This window comes from Anopheles stephensi, chromosome 2, assembly GCF_013141755.1.
Source record: "Anopheles stephensi strain Indian chromosome 2, UCI_ANSTEP_V1.0, whole genome shotgun sequence".
NCBI lineage: Eukaryota > Metazoa > Arthropoda > Insecta > Diptera > Culicidae > Anopheles > Anopheles stephensi.
In genome coordinates, this window is record NC_050202.1 from 75,730,679 (window position 1) to 75,754,289 (window position 23,611).

At 46.9% G+C, this 23,611-nt stretch overlaps 1 protein-coding gene across 8 annotated transcripts in view; it reads left to right on the top strand.

Annotated features, from left to right (window-relative positions):
* The window catches only part of LOC118507665 (furin-like protease 2), a 191,770-nt gene that overhangs the window by 151,569 nt on the left and 16,590 nt on the right, over positions 1 to 23,611 (top strand). For all 8 annotated transcript variants that reach the window (XM_036046442.1, XM_036046443.1, XM_036046446.1 and 5 more), the window contains 5 exons: positions 9,796 to 9,955; positions 12,898 to 13,201; positions 13,273 to 14,454; positions 14,534 to 14,721; positions 16,960 to 17,116. In XM_036046442.1, the coding sequence (XP_035902335.1) occupies positions 9,796 to 9,955; positions 12,898 to 13,201; positions 13,273 to 14,454; positions 14,534 to 14,721; positions 16,960 to 17,116 (1,991 nt within the window). The remainder of the gene's footprint in view (positions 1 to 9,795; positions 9,956 to 12,897; positions 13,202 to 13,272; positions 14,455 to 14,533; positions 14,722 to 16,959; positions 17,117 to 23,611) is intronic.

Here is a 23,611-nt window from a genome sequence, read left to right on the forward strand (position 1 = left end):
GCAACCAAGCACCTTCCCACCCAACAGCCAAAAAAAGCTCTCCGTTTTCCATCAATCATAATTCTGTTGGCTCCGGTGTTGTTTATGCGAAGCAGGTCACTTCCGAACGGGGAGTCAGGTCCGAGCTTCATCAAACAGATATCCCACCAAGTTGCTACAGCTGCTTTGGTCCATTACCTCAGCCTGTCGCTGGCGTTCCTTTCCCTGCCCCACCGTTCCCACTGAATCTTCAGTTGGAATCTGGAAGGAAAAGCATTATTTCACTCCATATGTCGATACGATTTGGGCTGGCCTTCGTTCGGCGGCCCCCTCTTCCCACGGGACCGATCCGGGCCGAACTTTGGATTGCCACTTGATCCTGACGACGTCCGGTTCGTGCGGGTAAGCGTATCAGCAACAGGAGCTCGGAGCCACGGATCCTTGGAAGTGGATGCGATATTTGGAATACATTAATGCTATCCACCGTCAGTCAGCAGCCCGCACGGTGCTTGTTTTGCGCCGGAAACGTTGCGGGAAAGCCAAAAAACCCGGACATGAGGTCAAAGGTGGTATAATGTGGTCAATAGCGCAACTTCACGTTCGTACGCTACATATGGCACCTTCGTTGATGAGCTCGTGAATTATGATAGGTTTGATGGGGTTCGGTAGCATAATAAACCGAACCAGGCCAGCCAGCTGGAGGGGGATTCCGATTAACCTGTATCAATCATGGACGATTGGGTTGGCGTTTTCGGGTATTTCTTCTTCGGTAGCCATTTTCTTTGAATGATTTTCGCCGAAAGCATTGCCACCGGAGAACAACAGCAAACCAAATCACGTACAGCTTGCTACATGGCTCGGGGTTTGGCTTGAGCATGACCGATGACAGTTGCAATACACTAATCCGGCTTTTCATCGTCATCATTCTTGACCGGATGGTAATGGCAGTTTGGGCAATCCAGCTATCCCTGCGAATCGATTTGTACATGTTCAATTTTTGGATGATTTTTTTTTTTTTCGTCAGCCACAATTTATGATTGATGATCATTGCTCCAATCACGTTTCAACATGCAATTAGTGGTGCTAAAATCATTCACATGCGCAACACGGTTCCGAAAAAAAGGTTAAACTTTTATTCAAAAGCTCCTTAACTATGGCAGAAAATATTTAAAACATGGTTTTTACACTCAATTGTACATTCTTCTTCTCATACACCTCGCCGAAGCATTGCTCACAAATCATCATTACCATCCGCTTCCAAATTTTTCCTCGACTTCGTGCTGCAGTCTGTAAACATACTTCCGCTCCGTCAGCCAACCGGAAAAATAGTGAAGAAATCCGATTCAATCCAAAATTCTAAGTACCCGTTGACAGTACCTTTCACGATGATTTTGGCATCTCAAGTCCGCACAACAGCAACTACAACAAAAAAGTACCCTGCGAACAACGCAAATGATATGTTATATGCCGTGCCCCGAAATAGTGTTCGTTGCCAACAAATCGTAACAATTCCGTCGGTGATGGCATCCATCATCGGGATATCGTGGAAGCGCAACCAACCACCCCACCTTCCCCCTTCGAGCACGTCAATACCGATGAGCAGGACGAAAAGCGGGCCAAATTCATTCAACCGATCAAAGCCCCATGTTCCACGGCGAGCGCTTCGGTAATGTTGCATTGTGTGTAGGGAAAATGAAGACGAGCCACGGGCGAGAATCGAATCAAGCCGGCTTCACGGTCGCTAACGGAGGGTTTGATTTGCTTGAAGTTCGGTTCCAATCCTTCCAGTGCTTCTGTTACCGGTAGCGGTTTGTTTCGACTTCGAACGTAAAGGTTATTTCTAGAGACCCGCTGCTATCAGTGATTTTGTCTGATTCGGTATGCAGCGACCGTTGCCAGCCTGCGACTCCTCAACTCCCTCTACCCATTCGTCCCCCATTCAGCGGTGGATTTGTTTGCTTTGATTGCGAATTGTTGTTATTTTGGCGCAAGTGAACCGAACGCGGTAAAAGCATACACAATATCCTTTCCCTGCACAGGAGTTATCCGTTCGGGTTTGTGCTCTCGTTTTTTTTTTCGTTGTTGCGCTGCATAAAAGATTGTTTCCGCTTCTTACATCTTCACGGTTTGCCTGGTCGTGTGGTTCCCCGGGTTTGGCAGCAAGCACTTCACCAGTGGCTCAAAGCTCATCTAACCTCAATGTAGCCCTCAGGAGTCGTTTAGCTGTGATGCGAATAAAGTGTGTCGGGCAAGCATCGTTCCACCAATCGTTTTGGTGCTGCTGCGCTGAAGTGCTTTGTGGCCAACAGGGGCAGCCGGGAGGACGCCGAGAACTATCTCGTTAGAATGTATCGGTGCGCAATTGCATCCTCAACAGTTGCATATCGTTAGCCAATTGCATCCGAAGGGAGACCCGGGCTGCACGGATTTGGTACAAAACACACCGAAACCCGGTCTTGGATTGGTATCGTAAATTTGTTCCCCACTTGCTGCAAGGTCAGGCAGCTCTGTTCCTCCTATATATATTTTTTTTCGCTCCCTGCTTCGTTCCGTGCAGATTGAATAGATTGAATAGCTTATGTTCGCCGAGAGTTGGGCCACACTTTGTTGTACACTGGATGGATGGTAAGCAAAATGCCTTCGTTTATGTTGCTTCTACAGCAAGACGGGTGTGTACAATCACTGAAATGGTTTCTTATTTTAATGTGACTGCGACTGATTGAATGCGTTCTTTGAATGACTGTTGCGGTTGAGAGAGAGAGATCTACAAAAAGGGCGTGCAAGTGTGTTTAAGTGAAGCTAAGAGTTTCTTGTGCTCTTGAAACGTTGTTTGAAGCTGTGAGAACATTTATTTAAAGACTTTGTTATTAGTAAAATATTTGTCTTTTTTGGCATGATTTGCATCAGATCGTGCTCAACCGATTCTAAACATTCGATGAACTCAAGGAAGAAAACAAAAAAGAATATAAGTTCTTCTGTAGGAAAATTGCATTCCATCGCATGTTGAAAGGTGTGCATTTGGTAGAACCCACCTAGCTGTTTCATCATGTTCAACCTCCGGGAACAGTTTCACATCTGAAACATCAAGACGTACGTACTGCGTTATCCTCACATCATCATTACCGTAACCGAACTGGGGAACGGTAAAACGATGCATTCCCCACCCACCAAAACCCCTCAATCCTTTAACCGGTGTTGCCGAGCGGGCTACCGACCGCTTCACACATATGTGGCTGACGGTGGTGTGGTGTGGTGGGCACCAAGAAAACATAAGGTTAGTTTAAGCACCCCATTTCCGGACCGGGAGGTCCAAAACCATGAAACGACTGAATTAAGATCGGGCACGTGAAGATCAAATACCGACTTTAAAGGGTTGCTGCTGCCGACACACACACACACGATGCTTTTTATGCGCTCTACCGATGTGAAAACGATGTGTGTGTGGCTCAATGGGAGGTCCAGGTAAACGGGGCACCATAACTATGCAAAAGAACGTGTGCATGCCGACAAATTTGCTCCGCACGGGGAAGGATTCCTTGCACTTTCTCCACTACACACATTCCTGTCGGGAAAGGTTAGAATGATCCTGTACCTACTACTGGTTGTGTGTGTGTATATGTGCCGGTTTTGCTGCTGGTCTGCTGCTAGCCCGTGCACAAGAATCGGAGTGTCAGAAGGTAGCCTCCGGCCAGGTTAGATCGTTCCCAGACCAGCAATGGGCCGATTCGGTATAGCCCTACGTCAAAGGAAAACATTCGCACACGTCGGAAGCGTCCGGATAAGTCGAGCAACATTAAAATGCAGGTTAAACGGTGTACTCAAATGGTATTCCTGGTGCTGCCTTCTGGGGGGAGGGAGTTTCAGGGAAAACTCAAGCAAAAAGGTCAAATAGTGTGACATTAAAGGGCACTTCGGCTGCAATTCGATGCTATTTCTAAACGATGCAATTTCGCTTACCCATTATGGAGGTGTGCAGGTGATGTCCTGCAAAACGCCCCAAACTACCAACAGTACTTATCAAGGATAGTATGCCAAAAAGCCGTACGGACCGGCGCCGTTCGGTGCAGCAAATTGATATTAATTGACAAAATTAATATGGTCAGAGTATCTAATTTTTCACGGCACAGCTTCATGCACCAGCCGAATTGAATGAATGTTTATTACTGTATTCACAAAACAATAGGCCTGCACGGGTGGTGTCCAGCTCGGACTGCAGTATCATTTATCATCACAAACGAAAAACACGCGAAAAAATCATTTCTCAACTCCGTGTGGGTGTGTGGATGCTGTTCGATAGCTCCTGTTCAGTCTTTCACTATTTACTGTACGAAAGGCTTGTACCGTGCCGTGCTGTGTGCCGTGAGTAGGAACGGAAAATGCAACAAAACAATGCTGCAGTTTCGATTCCTTTCGTGATGCTGTAGCGCTGCAAGAGAAAACGGAGTGAAAAATTGGCGCTCGCTCCGGAAAACGAGAAGTTACGTGAGCGATATAATTTGTTTAAAAAGCATTAATATTCTTGCGCTTGCACGGATGCATTCAATTTCTTTACTTTTACCCTTTTTTTTTGTTGGCTCGTACTGTTGCACTCACCCAAAACAGACCCGCATGGGGCCAAGAAGGGGTTTCGGATGGCAACAGCTTTTCCATGGCAGAAATGGGGAATGCTGGCAACAGTTCCCAGCGCTAGTAGTAGTTCCCACCGGAGCAACGAAGGCAACTACAAAAAAAAAACACAAAACAGAACCAAATTTGTAACGGGCAAAGCAAACAGCACTCTTTTGGTCATCTCAATTTGTTTCTGTCATTTGGAAATGCAAAAACCGGCTGCGACTCGCCCGATGGTGGTGCACTGTTGAGTTTTGTGCTGACTAGCTCGGGGTCTGCACTGTCCAAGGCGCTTTCTGCTCCTCTTTTTCCCCTTTCGGGACGATTGCAAAAGGCTATGAATGGCTCTGGCGCTAGGATTCAGTTTTGTTGAAAACGGATGTGTGTCGTGTATAAAGTATGATAGATTGTTTATAATTTATTTCCCTGTTTGCTTTCTTGCTTTGCGCTCTCCTTCTCGCACCCAATCATTCTTGCTCTGAAGCTCCTGTTTTTGTTGCCCACATATGCAGCAGCTTTGCTCTTGCAGCATTTTCCCGGTCTCCCTAGAACGCTTTTCGATGACGTTCCTCTGCTCCTAACGACCACTAATCCTACTCTGGGGCATGACGTTACATTTCAACGCAACGACTGGAACAGGTCCTGGGCACTGAAGCAGGTCGGGCTCCGCATCAAATTAATGTTTAATTGTACCTATTGAAAGGACTCTTTTTCGCCTTCTGCTCATTGCTCTCGTGTGCTGCTGCTGCTGCTAAGTGGCTCACATTAGAACCGATCCATTATTAGCTATCGTTACATGGCGTTCCACGAATGTACACAGTTTGTTATTTATTTGTTGCAGTACGTTGCAGCTGTTGCAAAACCGGGCTGCTCCGGGTTGATTGAGCCATTGATCGGGGCTTTTGTTGTAAATAATCGTTGTTGGAGGTGAAAATTGCCTTAGTCTCGTGTTTTTCTCGTGGAGGCAGGCTGGTCGTATTTCTCCGGCAGAGATGATATTTCATTACATTTTCTGTAATCTAGCGTCCAGGTCGCATTGTATGTTGCGTCACATCGATTGATGGATGGTTGAGATTTTAATTAAACCTTTATTGAAACGCAGGGGTTTTTCCGTTGTTCGAGCATTTCATGATAGTTGGACAGGGAAAAAGTACTAGCCGGCATGGCTATCAGGATCCAATTCCACTGGTCGTAATTCCGGTTGTCTTTGATAATTTCATTGATATTTTCGCTCCTTTGCACGGCAATCGGTTAGATTTTATTGATTTTATTCTTTATTGATAGAAATATTTAGATTAAATATTATACAATTATTAACTCATTTAAGGGAATGTTTCAAATGAATAATGGAGTTTTGCAATCATATAATGGATTTTTCCATACTCACTTACTTACTTATCAGGCGCTACAAACGCTGATACGGTCTTGGCCTGCTGCAACAATCCTCGATACCGCACACGGTTTAGCGCCGTCGTCTGCCAATCCGTTATCCCGGCAGTTTTGGCGGAAGTATCAACGCCATCACTCCTTCTCAAGTTGGGCCTACCACGCCTCCTCTGTCCGTATGGACGGCCTAAAAGGACTTTACGGGCTGGGTCGTCCGGTTTCATTCTCATGACGAGACCAGCCCACCAAAGCCTGGCGAGTCTAATTCGCGGTGAGATCATCGTGCAGCTCGTACAGCTCGTCATTATAGCGGCTCCTCCATCGTCCTTCCACACAAACGGAACGCGGCTAAGAGGGCTTCGTCAGTTTTGGACAGAGCCCATGTCTCAGAGGCGTATCTGAGCACTGGGATTTTTTTCCATAAAATTATGGGAATGCATGTGGTGATTCATACAACATTTTCAAATAATTTGCGCATTAAATCCAATGTGACTTAAATGTGACGTGAACAAATGATTCAATGAAGCAATACGGCCAGGCCGTTCTTTATGAATAAAAAAAAAATGATTCAATGACATCTCGCAATTTGATAGTTTAGCATAATTGGATCTCATATTGAGGTAAAAGCCCACTGCTGATTGCAATATTCTCCTGTCCCTTTTAAACATTCTAATAAGTGATTCGACAATCGCATTATCCTTTTATTGATCATTGACATTTATTCTGAAAATTTAATAAGTTTAATGTGTATGCTTGGGTACATTATTGATTTCAACTTTTGCTTCAAAGTTCTTTACCTTTAACTCGAATTAAATCGCATTTCTTTCACACTTCATCTTTCAAAACATCGTTTCCGTTTCCCACCAACCCCCCGCACGCATGAAGCGCCGGAACTTTCAATGCCTTAATTTCGCGCGCAATGTATGCAAATCATGTTCGCATTCCACTACCGTTCGCGAACATTACCGATAGCAAATTGCTGTTGCGATAAAAATCAATCGTTACAATCAATAACGAGGCGAGCGGGCGAGGCAAAAATTATACACACACAAAATTTTCCAATACACGAAAAGTATTTTTTAATTTACACCCATTTATGTTGACAGCAAGGAGGGCCAACCATTTCTTCGCGTCCCCCCCACCCCCCCTTCCGCTTTCCTTTTCATGGGGAAAATATGTTTCATGTATGAAAACTTCCCTTTAAAAGCAAACACTGGCGCACTTCATTTCCACGAGCTGGCTGTTATTTTATCGTTCCGAATTTTCTCCCTTTCCCATGCGTGGTTTACCCTCCGCTGAAATACCCTCTGCTCGGAAGCTTTTATCGTCTGCATCACCCGTCAGCGTGTTGTTGTAGGCAGGGTAAAAGTTTTTAACCAGCTTTCAAATAATATAGAAAATCACTTTCACCTGCCGGCAGGAAGGTGAGGGACCCAGCAAACGGACGGAGCATAAAATCAGACCGGAAACCGGCGTTCCCCCCGAAACGCTGCTCCGTTCCGTTTAAACGATTCTTTTTATCGACGCTTGCAAAACGCAATCAGACTGTAAGGGAGGTTGGGCAACAGCAGCAACAAAAAAAACCTCCCGCCGAAATACCGCAAGAACCGGGACACGGTTTGCATATTTTCGATACAACCGTAGCGTTTACTTGTGGAATTTTGTTACCGCTTCGTATCAGACACACAAGCACGGTGGCTTGATTTTCTTTCGACGAAAATTTGCATAAAATATTAAGCATTTCCAATATTGTGCAGTTGCACGGATCGGCAAAAGGGCAGATAAGATTTGAAAGTTGAAATGTAGAAATTTCCCACCCCACACAGAAAAAGGTTCAATTTGCGATTGAAAACGAGCACAAGTTGAATAAATAAAATGTGCCAACTTTCTAGTTCATTATCCTGTCTTTCCCAGCGCTTGAGGCGTGAGACACAGCCAACCTGTACGCAAACCGGAACAATCCTTCAACAAGCGAACGAAAGCACAACAATGAAACACCTACAAATGCATCTACGGGGTCACGTGGCAGCATGTTGTTCCAACGATCGTTTCAAATAATACATTATTACGTTTCATAAATCAACACCCGAACCGAACGATGCAGTGCCTTCCGGTCTCTCCGGTACGTTCGGTTCCGGCCATTGCGAAACCGTCTTGCTGCTTGAACCACCTTCAGCCGGACCTTGAGCTAGGTAGCACCTACTGGACGCATCGTCAGCAAGAGTGATGGCCTCTAATAGGCACCTTCTGGCCGGTACGGTTAGGCGCCCAATGGCCGGGCGTAACATTGACAAAACGATACCAACGGCGTATCGTCGCACTTTCGACCAACATTGTTTCTGACCGCACCAACATCACTATTATCATCATATCACCTAACGGGCGTCGGAAATGGGTCCGGCGGGGGTTAGGTGTTTCGCCATTATCCTTCGCCGCCACCCAATGGTAAGGTGTTCGGCACCGAACCGGCGCTCCGGAGGCCTAAGGTCGTAATTATGAAAATTAATAGCGCCTAGTGAGACTAATATTCGGTTGAGCTATCGATTGTGTGGTTCCCGGGCAGCCAAGGGAAGACGTTTACGCGAGAAAGCCACCATGGATGTGGCCACATTTGTACTGCTAGCTCGCCAAGCAGATGTTCCGGGAACGGGTGATCACAGGGTGGGGGTAATTACGCCCCAAAAACCTTAAGCAATGTGTCTATTACCATGTGTTTCGCGCTGGAACCTTACCACACTTTACCACGTTCGGTCACTTTGAACGGACGTATGGAACTGTCGGAAGCTCTTGGTAAGGAAAATATCGCGAGAAATCCTACAAATCTTCATACTAATCTGTTGTTCAATATGGAGTAATAGTGTGGCTAAGTGTTTGAAGAAACTGGGTTAAACGGACCATGCAGGAATCTCTCCTAGTAGCTAATATCAGATACCGACCTGTATATTATCAAACCTTGGTCGGGGACATTTTTACCCAAAATAATAGACTATTAACGTACAGGAACACAGTACCTGATGGCACTTTGTTTCAGCAGCATTTTAATATGTTATAAGCAGAATGGTATCAAAAGCACTTCGGCACTCCAAGTTCTTTTCCTCTTGTACAACTTAAGCACATTATCCATATTATTCCTTCCTGGTGCCTCTTATACGGTACGGATTTACATCCCATTGCCGTTGTATCCGATTGCTTTCGTGTGCCCTTAATCCTTCCCGGTTTTCGATGTGCGGGCATTATCGTTCGCCGGTACCTCTCATCGTTCGAATACTCATTAATAATCACTAGAAGCGATAGTCCATCGCATTAACTATACATTTATTGCATTCCGAGTTCCGGGCTGGCGAATGGCAGGGAAAGCGAGAGAGAGAGAGAGAGTGCGAACCGAACGACTCCCGAAAGAATACAACGATACGCCACAGTAGTCGAAATCCGCTTCCTTCTTCGAGTGTAATCTATCCACGGGCCAGGAAGCGGATGAAGTTTGTTGTCTGTTGTTCCAATCGATTGAATACAATATTACGCACAGTCGCTCACATGCGCTACGTCAAACCTTATAGGATACAAAAGGATGGTAAAAATCGATCCATTGTGTCCATTGTGCTGTTGCTCGTCACGGCCATTATTGTACGGAGCTCAAGAGCTGCTCCATATCTTGCCAATCATTCCGTAGTCCTTTGGTTACGTTATCGGTTGGACCTCTCTCGATTGTCTTTGGGTAGGGTCACAATTGTTTTGGTCGACGCTTGAACGCTTGCCTCGGATACTTCTATCGCCCGATTCTAACCTTCGGCCGTCTTTATGTTCTGCTATCTTTCTCCACAGGATCCGGACGCTTCGTACGACATTAACGGCAACGACTCGGACCCGATGCCGCGCGATAACGGTGACAACAAGCATGGAACGCGCTGTGCCGGCGAGGTAGCGGCCGTCGCCTTCAACCAGTACTGCGGTGTCGGTGTGGCGTACAACGCCAGCATTGGTGGTAAGTGGACGTACCAACAACCTGCCTAATGTGGCTTTTTTCTAACGAAAAAACACACCCACACACACACACACAAAAGCTTCAACTAGTTTTCCGTCCGCCCAGTCCGTATCGCGTCACACAAATTGGTAGTCCTTTTTTTTGGTTCTATTCATGTACAAAGTAAAATTGAGCGATAAACATGACCTAATGAAAGCAGGGAAAATGACCATTTAACGCCTGGTGCGGTGGGTTGGGAAAGTGTGCGTCCATTATCGAGTTTTTTTTTTGTACGCGTACTCTATCGACACACAATGGCGCTTCGGATGGGCAAGCGTTTGTGCGGATCGGTGGTGCCACCCATCCGTCAATCATGTTTCCTACTTCCTGCATATGCACAGAGTCTCTGCACCGGAAAGCCTATGTGTGATAAATAGTGAGGTCGTAAACATTTTGTTGACACATGTCTACAAAGCCCCCCCACCCGCGTGAGAAGGACGATGCGCGCAGGAAAGCAGCGTATGCAGCTTTCAATTAAATTTTCAACATTATTCTCCAGTCCACAGCAGGATCTATTAACACCAGTAAAAGCAGTGCGTATGTGTTGCGAACACACACACACACACACACATCCATCAAGGGTGAGATTAATCTTTTTTGTTTGTTTTGTTTGCTCATATTGCGTTCGACACTTTGGCACAGCTTTTAGTGCCATTCGTGATCGATCATTACATTACATGGTGCCCACCGTGCTGGAATGTGCTCAGTGGGAGTAAAAATACCACGGAGGGACAGAACTTTACAGTAACTTATTGTGCAAAACAAATGCCGGTCCATTCATCATGCATGATTCACCTAGCACCAAACGAAAAATCCCATCACATATCTAATCGTGCAATAAAGATGCTCTGACCGGACCGGTGTCCTTAGATTTGACGAAGGTAGCTAATAAAGTTTTGCTTCGTTTCTTCATTTTAGAAAGAGTCTTGTTGGGGGAAGAAATATTGGTTGAAAATAAATAAAGCAAGGAGGAAGCTAAAGCAAAGCAGTCAATTTTATTTTTCCCTTTCTTCCTTTTTTCCTCCCTTGCGAGTGTGTATCCATCATCCATCATTGATGAAGGAATGTTGTACAGGAAGTAACCATCCCGTCCTTGAGTAAAGTAGGGCACTACCTTTAACATATGAATTGTGTGTAGCGTGTTTTTCTTCTTGCTGTTAAGCGAAGCATTCCACACACACACACACACCCACTTGTAACGCGTTCCGATTCCATGTCTCTTCTTAAAACACAGCGCAGAAACATGGGTGTTATAGGCATTTTGATTAAATATTTTCTGTTCCTTCATGCTGAACGCGACTTCATTTTATGGCGTGAGTGTTTGCCTGCCAAAATGCCAAAACCACGATCGTGAAAGGGCATACCATTTTTCTCCATTCTGCCAACGACGTGTCACAAACCCTTGGTAATAAAAATTTGATGAAATGTTCCCGTGTCGTCGTGGTAGTGAGCGAGTTGGACGGGCCCAGGCATTGCACCAAACATGAAACTCATTTCTTTCCATTATCAATTTCGTTCATTTTACCAACGGGGGCGTGTTGCTGGCCGGTCGAACGATTTATCAAACTAAGATCAGATTACATTTAAGCAGCTGGAACAAATGGGCGCTCATTCTTAATACCTGTGGGCAGTTCGAGATGTTTGCTTCTTTTTTTATACTACACCGTCCTGAAAACGCACACCACGAGTAGGTGTATCCTAGTCGGGCCAGAGGGACGGACGAGTGCGCCGTGTACGGATTACTCCCGGTAAATCGACCGTATCAATCACTATTGATCAATTTTAAATGGATTTGATTGGATTTACTTTTTTCCGCCGTTGTTTCCCGGTATGCTGGAGAGCTCTTGATTATCTATCTCTATATTTCTTTTATGTACGGGAGGAACAACGGTTAAGGCTAGACCTAGCCCAGAAGAAAAAAGCATAAAGCTCGCGAAAATAATGTGCGATAAAATTAAATTTATCAGGGCTGTGAGTTAAAGCCTATCTCTTGTATCCGATGGACCAACATCGCCCACGTTGAGCATTTATGGAATCAAATTTTATTTCCACATCTTCGCTTCGAAAAAGTGCATACTGTGCGGTGGGAATTCTCAAACACCTTGCTAAGCAGAATAAAGCTAGGGACGATGTTGTCGAATAATAGCAAAGAAAGCAGATTCAAAGCTTCAAGCTGCTAAAAATTGTTTAAACAACACCGATCGAACGCGCAACGCACACACCCCGTACTGCGAAGGTCCTATCACGAGAAGATTACATATTTTATGGTACCACATTTTTCTTTCGCATGGCGCATATTTTCACCCACATTCGTCGGTGCGTGCGTAATATTTCTTCCAATTTGTTCGACGTCCCGCTGGTCGGTAGTCTGCCGCTGGGATCCCTTGCTCGTATTTTTTTGTTGCCTTTCGTTCACCACGTTTGCATATATCTTCATGGGTGGTGTGCCGACAGCCGTGGAATCGGGTTTCCTCACCGATAGAAGATCACACAGCCACATCTTATCACCTTCCTTTATCCTTTGTCTGGTGCAAAGATATGAAACCCCTGAGCGTACGGAGTGAACCAACCAACGGATCGGGTGTTATCGCTCTCCTTGCTGTCGCTACGAATTTCTCCTGGGATCAACAACATAAACAAACAAAAAAAAAAAAGATGTCATAACTCGTAAGCGAATTTATTTTTATCTCTTCATTGGCTGGTGGGTGGGAATATTTTCGATAAACATGATCTACTTACACTAGCGCGTACAATTTCCTAGGCACGAAAGCGTTACATGCGTCATTTCGTTAGAATTCGCTCGTAAAACATTTAGACTGTTGGAGGCTTCTTGTGTTGCAGCAAAGAAGATACGTCTTATCATATTGTGCATCTCTCGTTTTTCTTTCCCATTTTCCTCCCAGGCGTACGTATGTTGGATGGTACGGTGAACGATGCGGTAGAGGCCAAAGCACTGGGGCTGAACCCGGACCACATCGACATCTACAGTGCCTCCTGGGGCCCGGAAGACGATGGTTCGACGGTGGACGGACCGGGACCGTTGGCACGACGTGCCTTCATCTTTGGTGTCACCAGCGGCCGACAGGGCAAGGGTTCGATTTTCATCTGGGCCTCGGGCAACGGTGGTCGCTACACTGACAGCTGCAACTGCGATGGGTACACCAACTCCATTTTTACCCTATCGATCTCCAGCGCTACTCAGGGCGGGTAAGTCTGCGCATTACGTCAATGTGTTATTGTTGCTGCTGACGCACTTGTCTTGTCTTTGTTCCGTGTAGCTATAAGCCATGGTATCTGGAGGAATGTTCGTCCACGCTGGCAACCACCTACAGTTCGGGCACGCCTGGACATGACAAGAGTGTCGCCACCGTCGACATGGATGGTTCGTTGCGTCCTGATAGGATCTGTACGGTAGAGCACACGGGAACTTCGGCCTCGGCACCGTTGGCCGCCGGCATCGCTGCCCTAGCACTCGAAGCCAACCCAGCCCTTACCTGGCGTGATATGCAATATCTCGTAGTGCTGACGTCACGGTCGGATCCGCTCGAGAAGGAGCCGGGCTGGATACTGAACGGTGTGAAGCGTAAGGTGAGTCACAAGTTTGGCTACGGACTGATGGATGCAGGCGCAATGGTAAGTCTGGCCGAACAGTGGACCGCCGTACCCTCGCAGCACATCTGCAAGTCACGCGAGATCAACGAAGATCGTCCGATCGAAGTGTCGGTCGGCTACACGCTGCAGACGCACATGGATGTGAATGGGTGTGCCGGTACGGTGAACGAAGTACGCTATCTGGAGCATGTCCAGTGTAAGATCACGTTACGATTCTTCCCACGAGGAAACCTGCGCATCCTGCTCACCTCACCAATGGGTACCACGTCAACGCTACTGTTCGAGCGTCCGCGTGACATCACCAAGTCTAACTTTGACGATTGGCCGTTCCTGAGCGTACACTTCTGGGGCGAACGGGCAGAGGGTCGCTGGACGCTACAGATTCTGAACGGAGGACCACGGCGTGTCAGCCAACCGGGCATCCTGTCCAAGTGGCAGCTCATCTTTTACGGAACACAGACCGACCCGATCCGGCTCAAGTCGGAAGGCACGCGTTCCGGAGCGGCCGGATATTCCGGGCTGAATCCGTTCGTGTTTCCCACCGAAACGGACATCAATCAGCAGGCAGGATCGCTTGGTGGAGCCGGCGCAGCGTACTATCAGTCGGACCTGTACAACAACTTCATGAACTACCCGAACCTGTACAGTGCGGCTGGCAGCGGGATCGATAAGACGGTGGCAACGCTGAACGGTCACAACATTCCGACGGCCCAGCGTGAGAACGTGATGGCCGACTCGAACAACAAGCTTGTGGTGTTGCACGACTGTGACCCCGAGTGTGATCAGCAGGGCTGTTACGGGAAGGGACCGACGCAGTGCGTCGCCTGCAAACATTACCGGCTGGACAAGTAAGTAAAGTGGTGTGCGGCCCCAGTACACACAGTTCGTGAAAGTAACCACCATCTTTTCATTCGCACGCGTTTGCAGTACCTGCGTAAGCCGGTGTCCCCCAAGGAGCTTCCCGAACCAGGGAGGTGTTTGCTGGCCCTGTCACGAGTCGTGTGAAACGTGTGCCGGCGCCGGCCAGGACAGCTGCCTGACGTGCGCCCCCGCCCATCTGTACGTTACCGATCTGGCCGTCTGTCTGCAGGTCTGCCCCGAAGGATACTATGAAAGTAAGTGTGCGTTGTGGCGCAATTGTTAGAACTCGTGCATACCAAATCCCTCCCACAGATTTTATTATTAACTCCGCTCGCCGCTTGCGCCACAGTGTCAAAAACGATGCTATACAAACGCATACCGACCGTGGCGGAAGTGGCGTTAAGCAGTGTGTGTGTCTGTGTGGCCGTTGTGGCCTGTGAACATAAAACACAGAATACACAGATTCGGTCGCCGCCGGCCGAACGGCGAACGGCTGCGAGTGTATGAATTTAATCCGTACTTTGTGCTACAATATCTTTCGCTTTTCGATTTCGAAACACCCAACAACCCCGGACGTGGATTCATTCCATTCCATTCGTTTCGGGGGTCGGTAACGGAAAGCAGTCGGAAAGGGCAAGAATGCCTCCAACCGTCGCTGGAACGTGATTGGATGGTATGAGCGGTGTGTTTGGTTCGGCATCCTCTGCCGTCGGCTGAGACCCGGTCCGAGCTCGGTGTGGCTGGGCGTTACAACCAGGGGGAGTGAAATTGTAATTTCACTCCCATCGCGTACTCTCCGATGTCACTGGCGACCACCATCGCCACCAGTACGACGACGACGACGACGATGATGATCACTCGGATGAGCACTGCTGTAATTTGTTTTAATTATGTTTGTTTGTCATTTATAATTATTAATTTTAATGCCATCCGGAGGACACGTTTTCTCGTGCCGTTTTGGGGGCGGGGGGTGGGGCCGACCGAAATTTGCTGTCACTGAGGGTCTCTGCTCTGTGGAATGCTGTTCTGTTTGTTCGCCGTCCGCGTGTTTGGCTTTGCGTGTCTGCTTGGCGTGTATTCCACGATGTTTGTCGATTGGAATGTGCTTGCGGGCCCGAGGCGTTATTTGTGAATTTTTCACATTCATTACAGCACCACTCAGCAGATGGTATTCTAGGTGCCGTGTGTATCTGAAACGTTTATTGGTCCGTTAAGACGTTTTCCGACACAGGTTCTGAACAATATTTTGCCAACTGGATGACACGGATGTTTGTGTGGTTTAGCTACTAATCAATGCCGTGACTTGTTGCATCCGTATTAAGAATGTGGAAAGGAAGTTAAATTTTACTCACCAAACCAATTGCCATGATATCACACGATTGTGAATTGTTAAGACTTCGAAATGGTTGGCAAAAACAGATAAGACTTTAAATTGCTTCACCATAAACATTTTTCTTTCCAGCCGCCGGCTACTAATTCCTCCGGCACTATTTATCGCCCAGCTTTTGGTGCTGAAACCAGCGTTTAGTTCCTTGCAGCTCCACGCGCAAGGCCGCGACACGTGTTTGCCCTCACCGAGCGTGGTGTGTTAATTTGTGGTTGTAAACTGCAAGGCATTTGCATGGTGAAGACAGCATCCTCGCAGCCCTACCACAACAACAACAACAACAACAACCTGACAAATGTGTGATAATGACAGCGAAGGAAATTGGGCTGCGAAAAGTTGTCTTTGATCTTACGCTCCGAATGCGGCTCACGGTGGTGCAGCAAACAATGGCGGTGCGGAGGCGGCAGGCAAAAATCCGGACCGTAAGCGGCGGATCTTTTCCTAGCTCCTCGATACGTACATACATACATGCAAGCGCTCGGTTTGTGGCGAACGCAAATTCAATTATCTTCAGACTAATCGGTTCGGGGAAGAGTGTGCTTGCTGTGGGCACGAGCAACACGAACACAGGAAACCATTTTCCGAAAGAATGTGATTGTGCAGATTAAGTGCATGCGAATGCCTCCACTGCTTCCGGCCACCGGTCCGGGCGTCCCAGTAAACACAATGGTTCCATCCCTCGCGGTCGATAGCGTACCACCATTGTGTAACCGTCTGCATGAGCTCCCATGGCATATGAGCATGCTTTTTGATGGAAACCCACCCACCAGTGCTGATGTTTGCATAATTTCGCCAAGAAAAGCACATCCCATAGTGAATGGGGTTGGGATTTTCCCAAACTCAACTTGTTGGCAATTGAGCTCCAGCGGGCTCCAGAGGTCCCTCACCACCGTAGCCCATGGTAACATGATGGTCAAAGACAAGCTGGTCATTTACTTTAATTTAATTCTGTTTACTTTAACTCGCCCACTTTTCATCGCCGCTCCTAACGCCTGTATGTAGGCAATCCGGGGTCAACTGATGCTGAATAATAACGATTTTCAGGAGGATGGTAACTAACCGATCTCCTCTTTTTTTTTTTTGCTTCCCTAACTCCCTTTTCCAGATTACGATAATCGAACGTGTGTGCCGTGTGAAGCAAACTGTGCCTCCTGCCAGGATCGACCCGACTACTGTACGAGCTGTGATCATCATTTAGTTATGCATGAGCACCGCTGTTATGCCGCCTGCCCGAAAAACACCTACGAAACGGAGGATTACAAGTAAGTACAATGAGTTTCAAGGTCCTACGTTGTGAACTGAACATTGGCCGGGCGACATAGTTGCAAAAGAAGTCACTGTCAGTTCACTGTTTGGTACAAAACTTTCCCTACTAGCTGGTCAAAAAATCGTGAGAATGCCGGAAGTTTCGGGCGAGTCCCGGGAAGCACGGGAACACTGTGACTATGATAATATTAGCACTGAAACACGTCCTTACTCGATGCGGTGTGTACACCGGGTACAACCGGAAGGAGAATGCATAATCTCTATAAGTCTGTACCATCCGCCGGGAAAAAAAAAACATGTGTACGTTACGCCCCCGGGAGGTTAAAGAAAGAACCCATTAGAATGACAGTGTCCGTCCGTAGCAGGCAAGAGTCCAGCACCGGTGCCGAAGCACCTTTGATACACAGAAGTATTATTTTAGGGCATTAACATGCTTGACCGAGTGGTTTCAAGTAGTAGACCACCTGGCCAGGCTCGAGCACACTACTGGCCGACCACCTGATGTGAGTGTGAACTACTGAAGCGAGATGTCTTTATCTGAGTGTAAACAAAAATTGCCACACATAGGGGCCCGTGTGTGTGTGTGGTTGTGTTGAACGTTCTTCACCTGGTGGTGTAGAGCGCCGAGACCACCATAGCATCACTGGAACCAATCCAATATAATCCCCCGTACGTAACAGGGTGTCCTTTTGTGAAACCCATTGCCAGCGTTTTATGGTCGACAAAGTCTATCGAACAACAAATTCATTCCTTCCCTGTTTCTTCCCACTATCCACCGGGCCCCCTTCTTCGCCTATCATCACATACCCTCAATGACAGCACAAAGTAATCTGCAGGTATTCAATTGCCAGAGCATTCCGTTCGCTTGCCTAGTGTCTTAACTTCTCGGCTGCGGTAGAATCGATTCCATTCCCTATTGATTATTTTCCTCCTCCCCGGTTCAAAGAACACCGACAAAGAAACATCTTGCCCGCTCCCGGTAGCGACGGGTGTTAAACTTCTTGTAAACAAACGGTAACAGGTTGTCCATTGGTTGGCCGGGGGTTCGTTCGTCTTTGCACGGCTGCTCGCCAGCCAGGACGACAAAGTGGACAGGCAAAGATTATTCTTATAAATTTGCACACACTTACCGTGTGGCGGTGGTGGTGTGCTGACAGTTGTCGATCTGCATTACAATCGTCCTCCGAGGACACGACGGTTCGACGGTTTCGGTGGCAGTCCAGCGCCAGCCTGGACCGACGGTGTATCGTACCGTGCCGGGCAAATTGAAAACAAGATAAGCAATCATTTAATATTCCATTGAAGATATCCTTGCTGGACGCGTCGGTTCGGCTCGGTGGGTCGACGATTCGCTGCCATTTTCTTTATCGTGCCTGTCCCTCTACCGAACGGGAAACAAAATGGAGAACATTGGTTCGTATCGCACACGCTGAATTAGCAGCACTCCAAACAAAGTACCCGTCGGGGGTCGCCCACCCCCAGGAGTGGTTGTCTATCGGTTGCTGTTGAATAGAAAATTTGCTTTTGATGAAATTTTCCTCCATTTTCCCTGGAACCCAAGGGTTTGCCGTTTTTTCCCCCCCACAACATTACAACACATCTGTACCATACTGAATGTGCGAGTGGGAAACTTTGAAAGCGTCACGAACCGTTCTTAACCCCCACCCGCAAACCTTTCCCTGTCCCATAGCCGACGACCGGTTCGGAGTCGGTTTTGTAAAGTAACAAAAAATCGGTTATTTTATGAATAAAATTTTATTACATCGTTTCACCAGAGGAAAGTGAGCAAAACGTGACGAAACTCACAGACTCGTCGGTTCCCACACACACACTTAGACCTCCCCCCCCACCGAGGGCTGTCACGGTCTCATCCTGCCCGTAACGAGTATGTGTATGTTTGCACCTCATTTCACACCCCGTCCCATTGGGTTGCCCAGTTTTGGGAGCCCAGTTTTAAAGTGACGATTGTAAAAATAATGCTTATGCTGCACAATAAACGGTGTGTCGTTTTATGTTTAACGCTTCCTTTGCCGAAAGCGATGGCGAACCGATCCCGGGGCCTGGTGAGGGGTACGGAAAATTGGATCGATTGTTTCGATTGTTTCGTGGAATATCTAAAACCGAATGTTCCGAAGCTCACCTTTTTTTTGGTTTGTTGAAACCACTTGTGCTCGTTCTTTAGTCCTCTTCTCTCCGTTTAAAGCCGTTTAAAGGGAAAGGTACGGGCTATTGGTTGAGGCAGAATGATGGATTAGCCGTGATTTCTTTTCCAATGCATTTGTGATGAGGTTCGTGAAACTTGAACAGGCAAGATAAGCAAAAAAAAAACAAACTCTCTCATCAAGCATAATTGATTAGCTGCCGGGGTTCGTTTTTTTGCACAAGGTAAGGAAAGAAAGTAGCAAATGCAACAAAAAAGCGGTCCCACACACACACCGTTGGGTAACGGCAATCTAATTCTAAACGCAGGAAAGCAGGAAAAAATATGCGCCAACACAAAATTAATTTAAATTCCATAACGTCACCGGGTACCGTCTAATCCTGTCCGGCATCGGATTACGTCCTGCGTTTTTCTTGTTGGTTCTTGTGCAGACATCCGCCGGGAGGTGTTGCGAATGGGGAGAAAGAGTTCTGGGGTTGTTTTTTTTTGTTACTACTAGCTGGAAAATCTCTACTCCTTCCTTGATGGGGGTAGAAAATAAAGATTTGCGTAATTTTACGGATGGGTCCAAATTTACTTACGGTTGCTATAGGACACAGCCACTCGCCCCCCCAAAAAAAAAGGTTTACATTAAACTATTGGAAGCAAATCCTGCTCCAACCAGTGTCCTTTGCGAAGCGAAAAAAATTAAAAGGTTATGCTCTTTCCTCGTCCAACGAGGAAGTGGAATCGCTAAGCCTCCATCTCCATCTCTGACTACTGAGCGCTTACGCCTCGCTCCATTTCTTCACCGGCTGTGCTGCTGCCCATTTTGCTGCCAATTTTCGATTATGATCCCGTTGGCGTAATTCTATTGATTTCCATTTGGCAATGCCATCTCCTCAAAGGCTCCCGAACAGTGGGACTGTTGGTTGGCTGTGCATCTGAGAGTAGCGGATTATTTCCGTTTCGGATATTCCATTATTATGTGCTCGATTGAACCCATTATAATTTGCCCCGCCGTCCCAAGGACGGTCGCGAGCGCCTGCTGAATGTGCACTGCCAAATGATGTTTCCTTACGTAGTTCTTTAGTTCTGTTTATTCCACATCAAGTGCAGAAGACAACAAAAAAGGAAGAATACGGAAACTATTCTCGAATGCGTTTTCACAGAACGTGAAGTAACCGTTTTAAACTGCAGCACCCTCGTTCTTGTAGCTTTTTTTTCTGCGTTATGTTTACGACACTCTTTCTTTTTGACAGCGGTCGGCAAACGATGTCGGTTGCTTGATGGAAGGTTAGCCAAAACCAAACGGACGAATCCATCCAACCCAAACCCGTTTGACACCGTGCCAATTTCTGTTTTGACTCGACTCGACGATCGCGGATATTGGAATACAGTAGTGAGTCCCTTTTCGCGCGATGGCCATTGTTCTGCTGGCCGCCCTCCCCCAAGGGGTCACTTATCGATGAGCGCTGCCATTGGCGTAAACTAGCAAAGCACCGAAAGCGATCACAATAGCACCGTTTCAAATGCTTCAAACGGTTGGATCGGATCTTGCGCCACTATTGCCACTTCCCTCTTTCTCGGACAAACATTTCGTACCCAATTTGTCGTTTGCCGTGCAGTACATTTGTGCGACAAAAGCGTTTCTGTTGACGACGGATTTCCTTTAATGCCACCGCCAGTGCCATCGGTGAGGTTATCGCTGTAACGAGCACGGGGAAAGAAAAACGGAACCAAGACGGAATAAAAGAAAAACCACAGCTCAACAAAAGTGGCGAAACAATATTATTTCAGCGAATCCCTTTTGCCACTACCATCAATGACAATTCGTGATTTTCAGTTTTTTTGTTAAATGAAAAGCTCGAGAACACGATCGAAAGGAAAACCCACAAGTTAAAAACGCACAAAGTAAAAAGGCTGGAGGAAAATCGTTCGGCTGGATTCGTTCAGCGTAACGAACCGTGCCGAATGACAAGATATGGGACGGTTAGGGATGAAGTAAAAGTTCCCCGCGCACCGGTACTCGATCGACGAATGAAGCGTATAATTCTATTCGAGGCAGAACGATGCTGTGCCAAATAAGCGCTGAATAAGAATATGCTTCGCTGGTTGCGTTTGTACTTTGAATTTTGCGGTTAGCGTCTTCGATCGATTGTTGAAATTTACAATTGTTTCGCGTTCGCTTTCGCTGTTGCTTGTATCTGTCCTTTTGTTCGCTTCTGAATTACTTATCATGTTGCAAACGACTTTGAATGGTGAAGAGAAAGGAAAGTAAAATCTTTTGTTCGGGACGATCTTAGCCGATTGTGCTTGGTGGCAGCAGGAACGAATCATTTCGCAACGATTGCAATCAGTTCATCTTGATTTAGTCAGTGTAATTGATTTTGTGGTCTTTTCGAGACTTGTATATGCTTTTCAATAACAACCAGTCGATATTTTTGGGTGTACTGTTATAATTTTCTGATCAATAATTTGAATGGTTGGAATAACATGATTTGAAAAATATTAAGACAAACATACAAATATTTGGGATTCACCAAAAAGTATCTGACGGAAAACAGAAATGCATAGGAAAGCCTTAAAAATAACTTCGGAATACCCTGTAATTGTCATTGAATAATTCTTCCGGAAAGGATCGTTTGGAGAGGAATATACCAGCAAAAAAAAAAAAATAATCGAGAAAATTTATTAAACTCGGATTATAAATCTCTACTGCATCAATTTCGTGCTTTCGTTTTGAGAAATGTTTCACCGAAAACGAAACGAATAGCTTTCCCTGAATTTTCTTTGGAGAGTCTACAGAGGAGGTTCAATCATAGCAATTGCATACCTTTAGGCGCTATTCGCTCGCGAACCGTTATTTTGAATATTTCGATGAATCCTTCCATCTTTTTTGCAATGTAGTATTTACCCAAACTCTTCTACGTAATGGTTAAGATACATCAACTGTATCCTTCACCAAATCCCTCCATTGTACTGATTACTTTGGCATAGTTCGGCCACTGTTTCGCAAAACCCCCCTCGGTACGGCTAACCCCCAATAAATAACTTCACTTTATCCCATCACAGCTCCGTGTCACCGAAGCGTAAGAACGCAAGAATGATGTAATGCAGTGGCGGGTGATGGTGCATCGTGCATAAAAATCATTTCTGTGCCTGCACCGAGCGCCCGAACCCAAACTCGCCCGTAACAACATTATTTAACTTTCCGTTCTCGTGGCGTTGCCGGGGCTTGCACAGTTTTTCACCACATCCAATGACTTTCTGGCCTCGTAGTCGGTGGCCTCGCTTCACGCGCTAGCATCTTTCAGCTACGGGAAGCAACATCCCTGCCCGGTAGTGTATCGCGCGCATTATGCTATCGCTCGTTAAAATCTTCACCACCAGTCTTGCACCACTCCGCCGTGCTGGCTCGTTGCGCCAGCTGACACTAATGCTGCGCATACGAAAACGAACGCTTCCTTCGCTTCTTGGGCGCGAACCACTGTAAGGTGCGCTTTTGTTTGCTCTTCGCCACGCCACAACCCGCCACCGAAAAGCTAATGGACGTGTGTCCTCCAGTGTCAACTTCCTTTATTTTATTCCTTTTTTTTTTTTTTGGTGGGGAGTGCCGGGAGAGCTACTCGCGGGAATTTTGCACCCACGCGACGTTGGGTCATAAAAATTGAAAATAAAATTTCATGCCGTCTTGAGCACATACACCACGCGCGAGCACCGTCACACTGCCGAGCGCTCCTGTTGACGGCTGCGGACGACCCCTGTTACCTACACGAACATCCCGATGCTCCATTCTCGACCCCTGCGTTACGGTCAACTTCGGGAGCGCAACAGTGACGGTGGCAAATATTATCTGTCACTTCATATTTTTTTACGATTATTTATCGCAATTTGCTGTCGCGTTTCACAGCGTGTGTCCCTCCTGCTTCGGTCGTGTCGCGCCGGCAACTGCAGACACATCTTTAGCTGCTCCCGTCCGTGTGCCAGTGCGTTCCGATTAAAGTTAGCCCTTTTTCTACGCGAACGGATGAAATGCTAGAACTGCTCGGTTCGGTCCCTGCCCCCCGAAAAAAGGTAACTTCCTGGCACTGGGAACCGGTATCTCATATTTTCTCTTATTTCATTATCATATGACACATGCTGGAACGAATGGTTACCGGGGCGTCGTGTTGCGTCGTCCCGGTGTCCGCCCGGCGAAAGCGACGCGCAGCCCTTGGCGAAGGTGCAAAAGTGGCAATTACGTGCGCCGGTGATCTTGCGACGGAAGGAAGCTAAAGCTCTCTAGGACACACGGCTAGAATCTGACGTCCCATGTATGTCTTTTACTGGTGCTCGTTGTTCGCGGAGA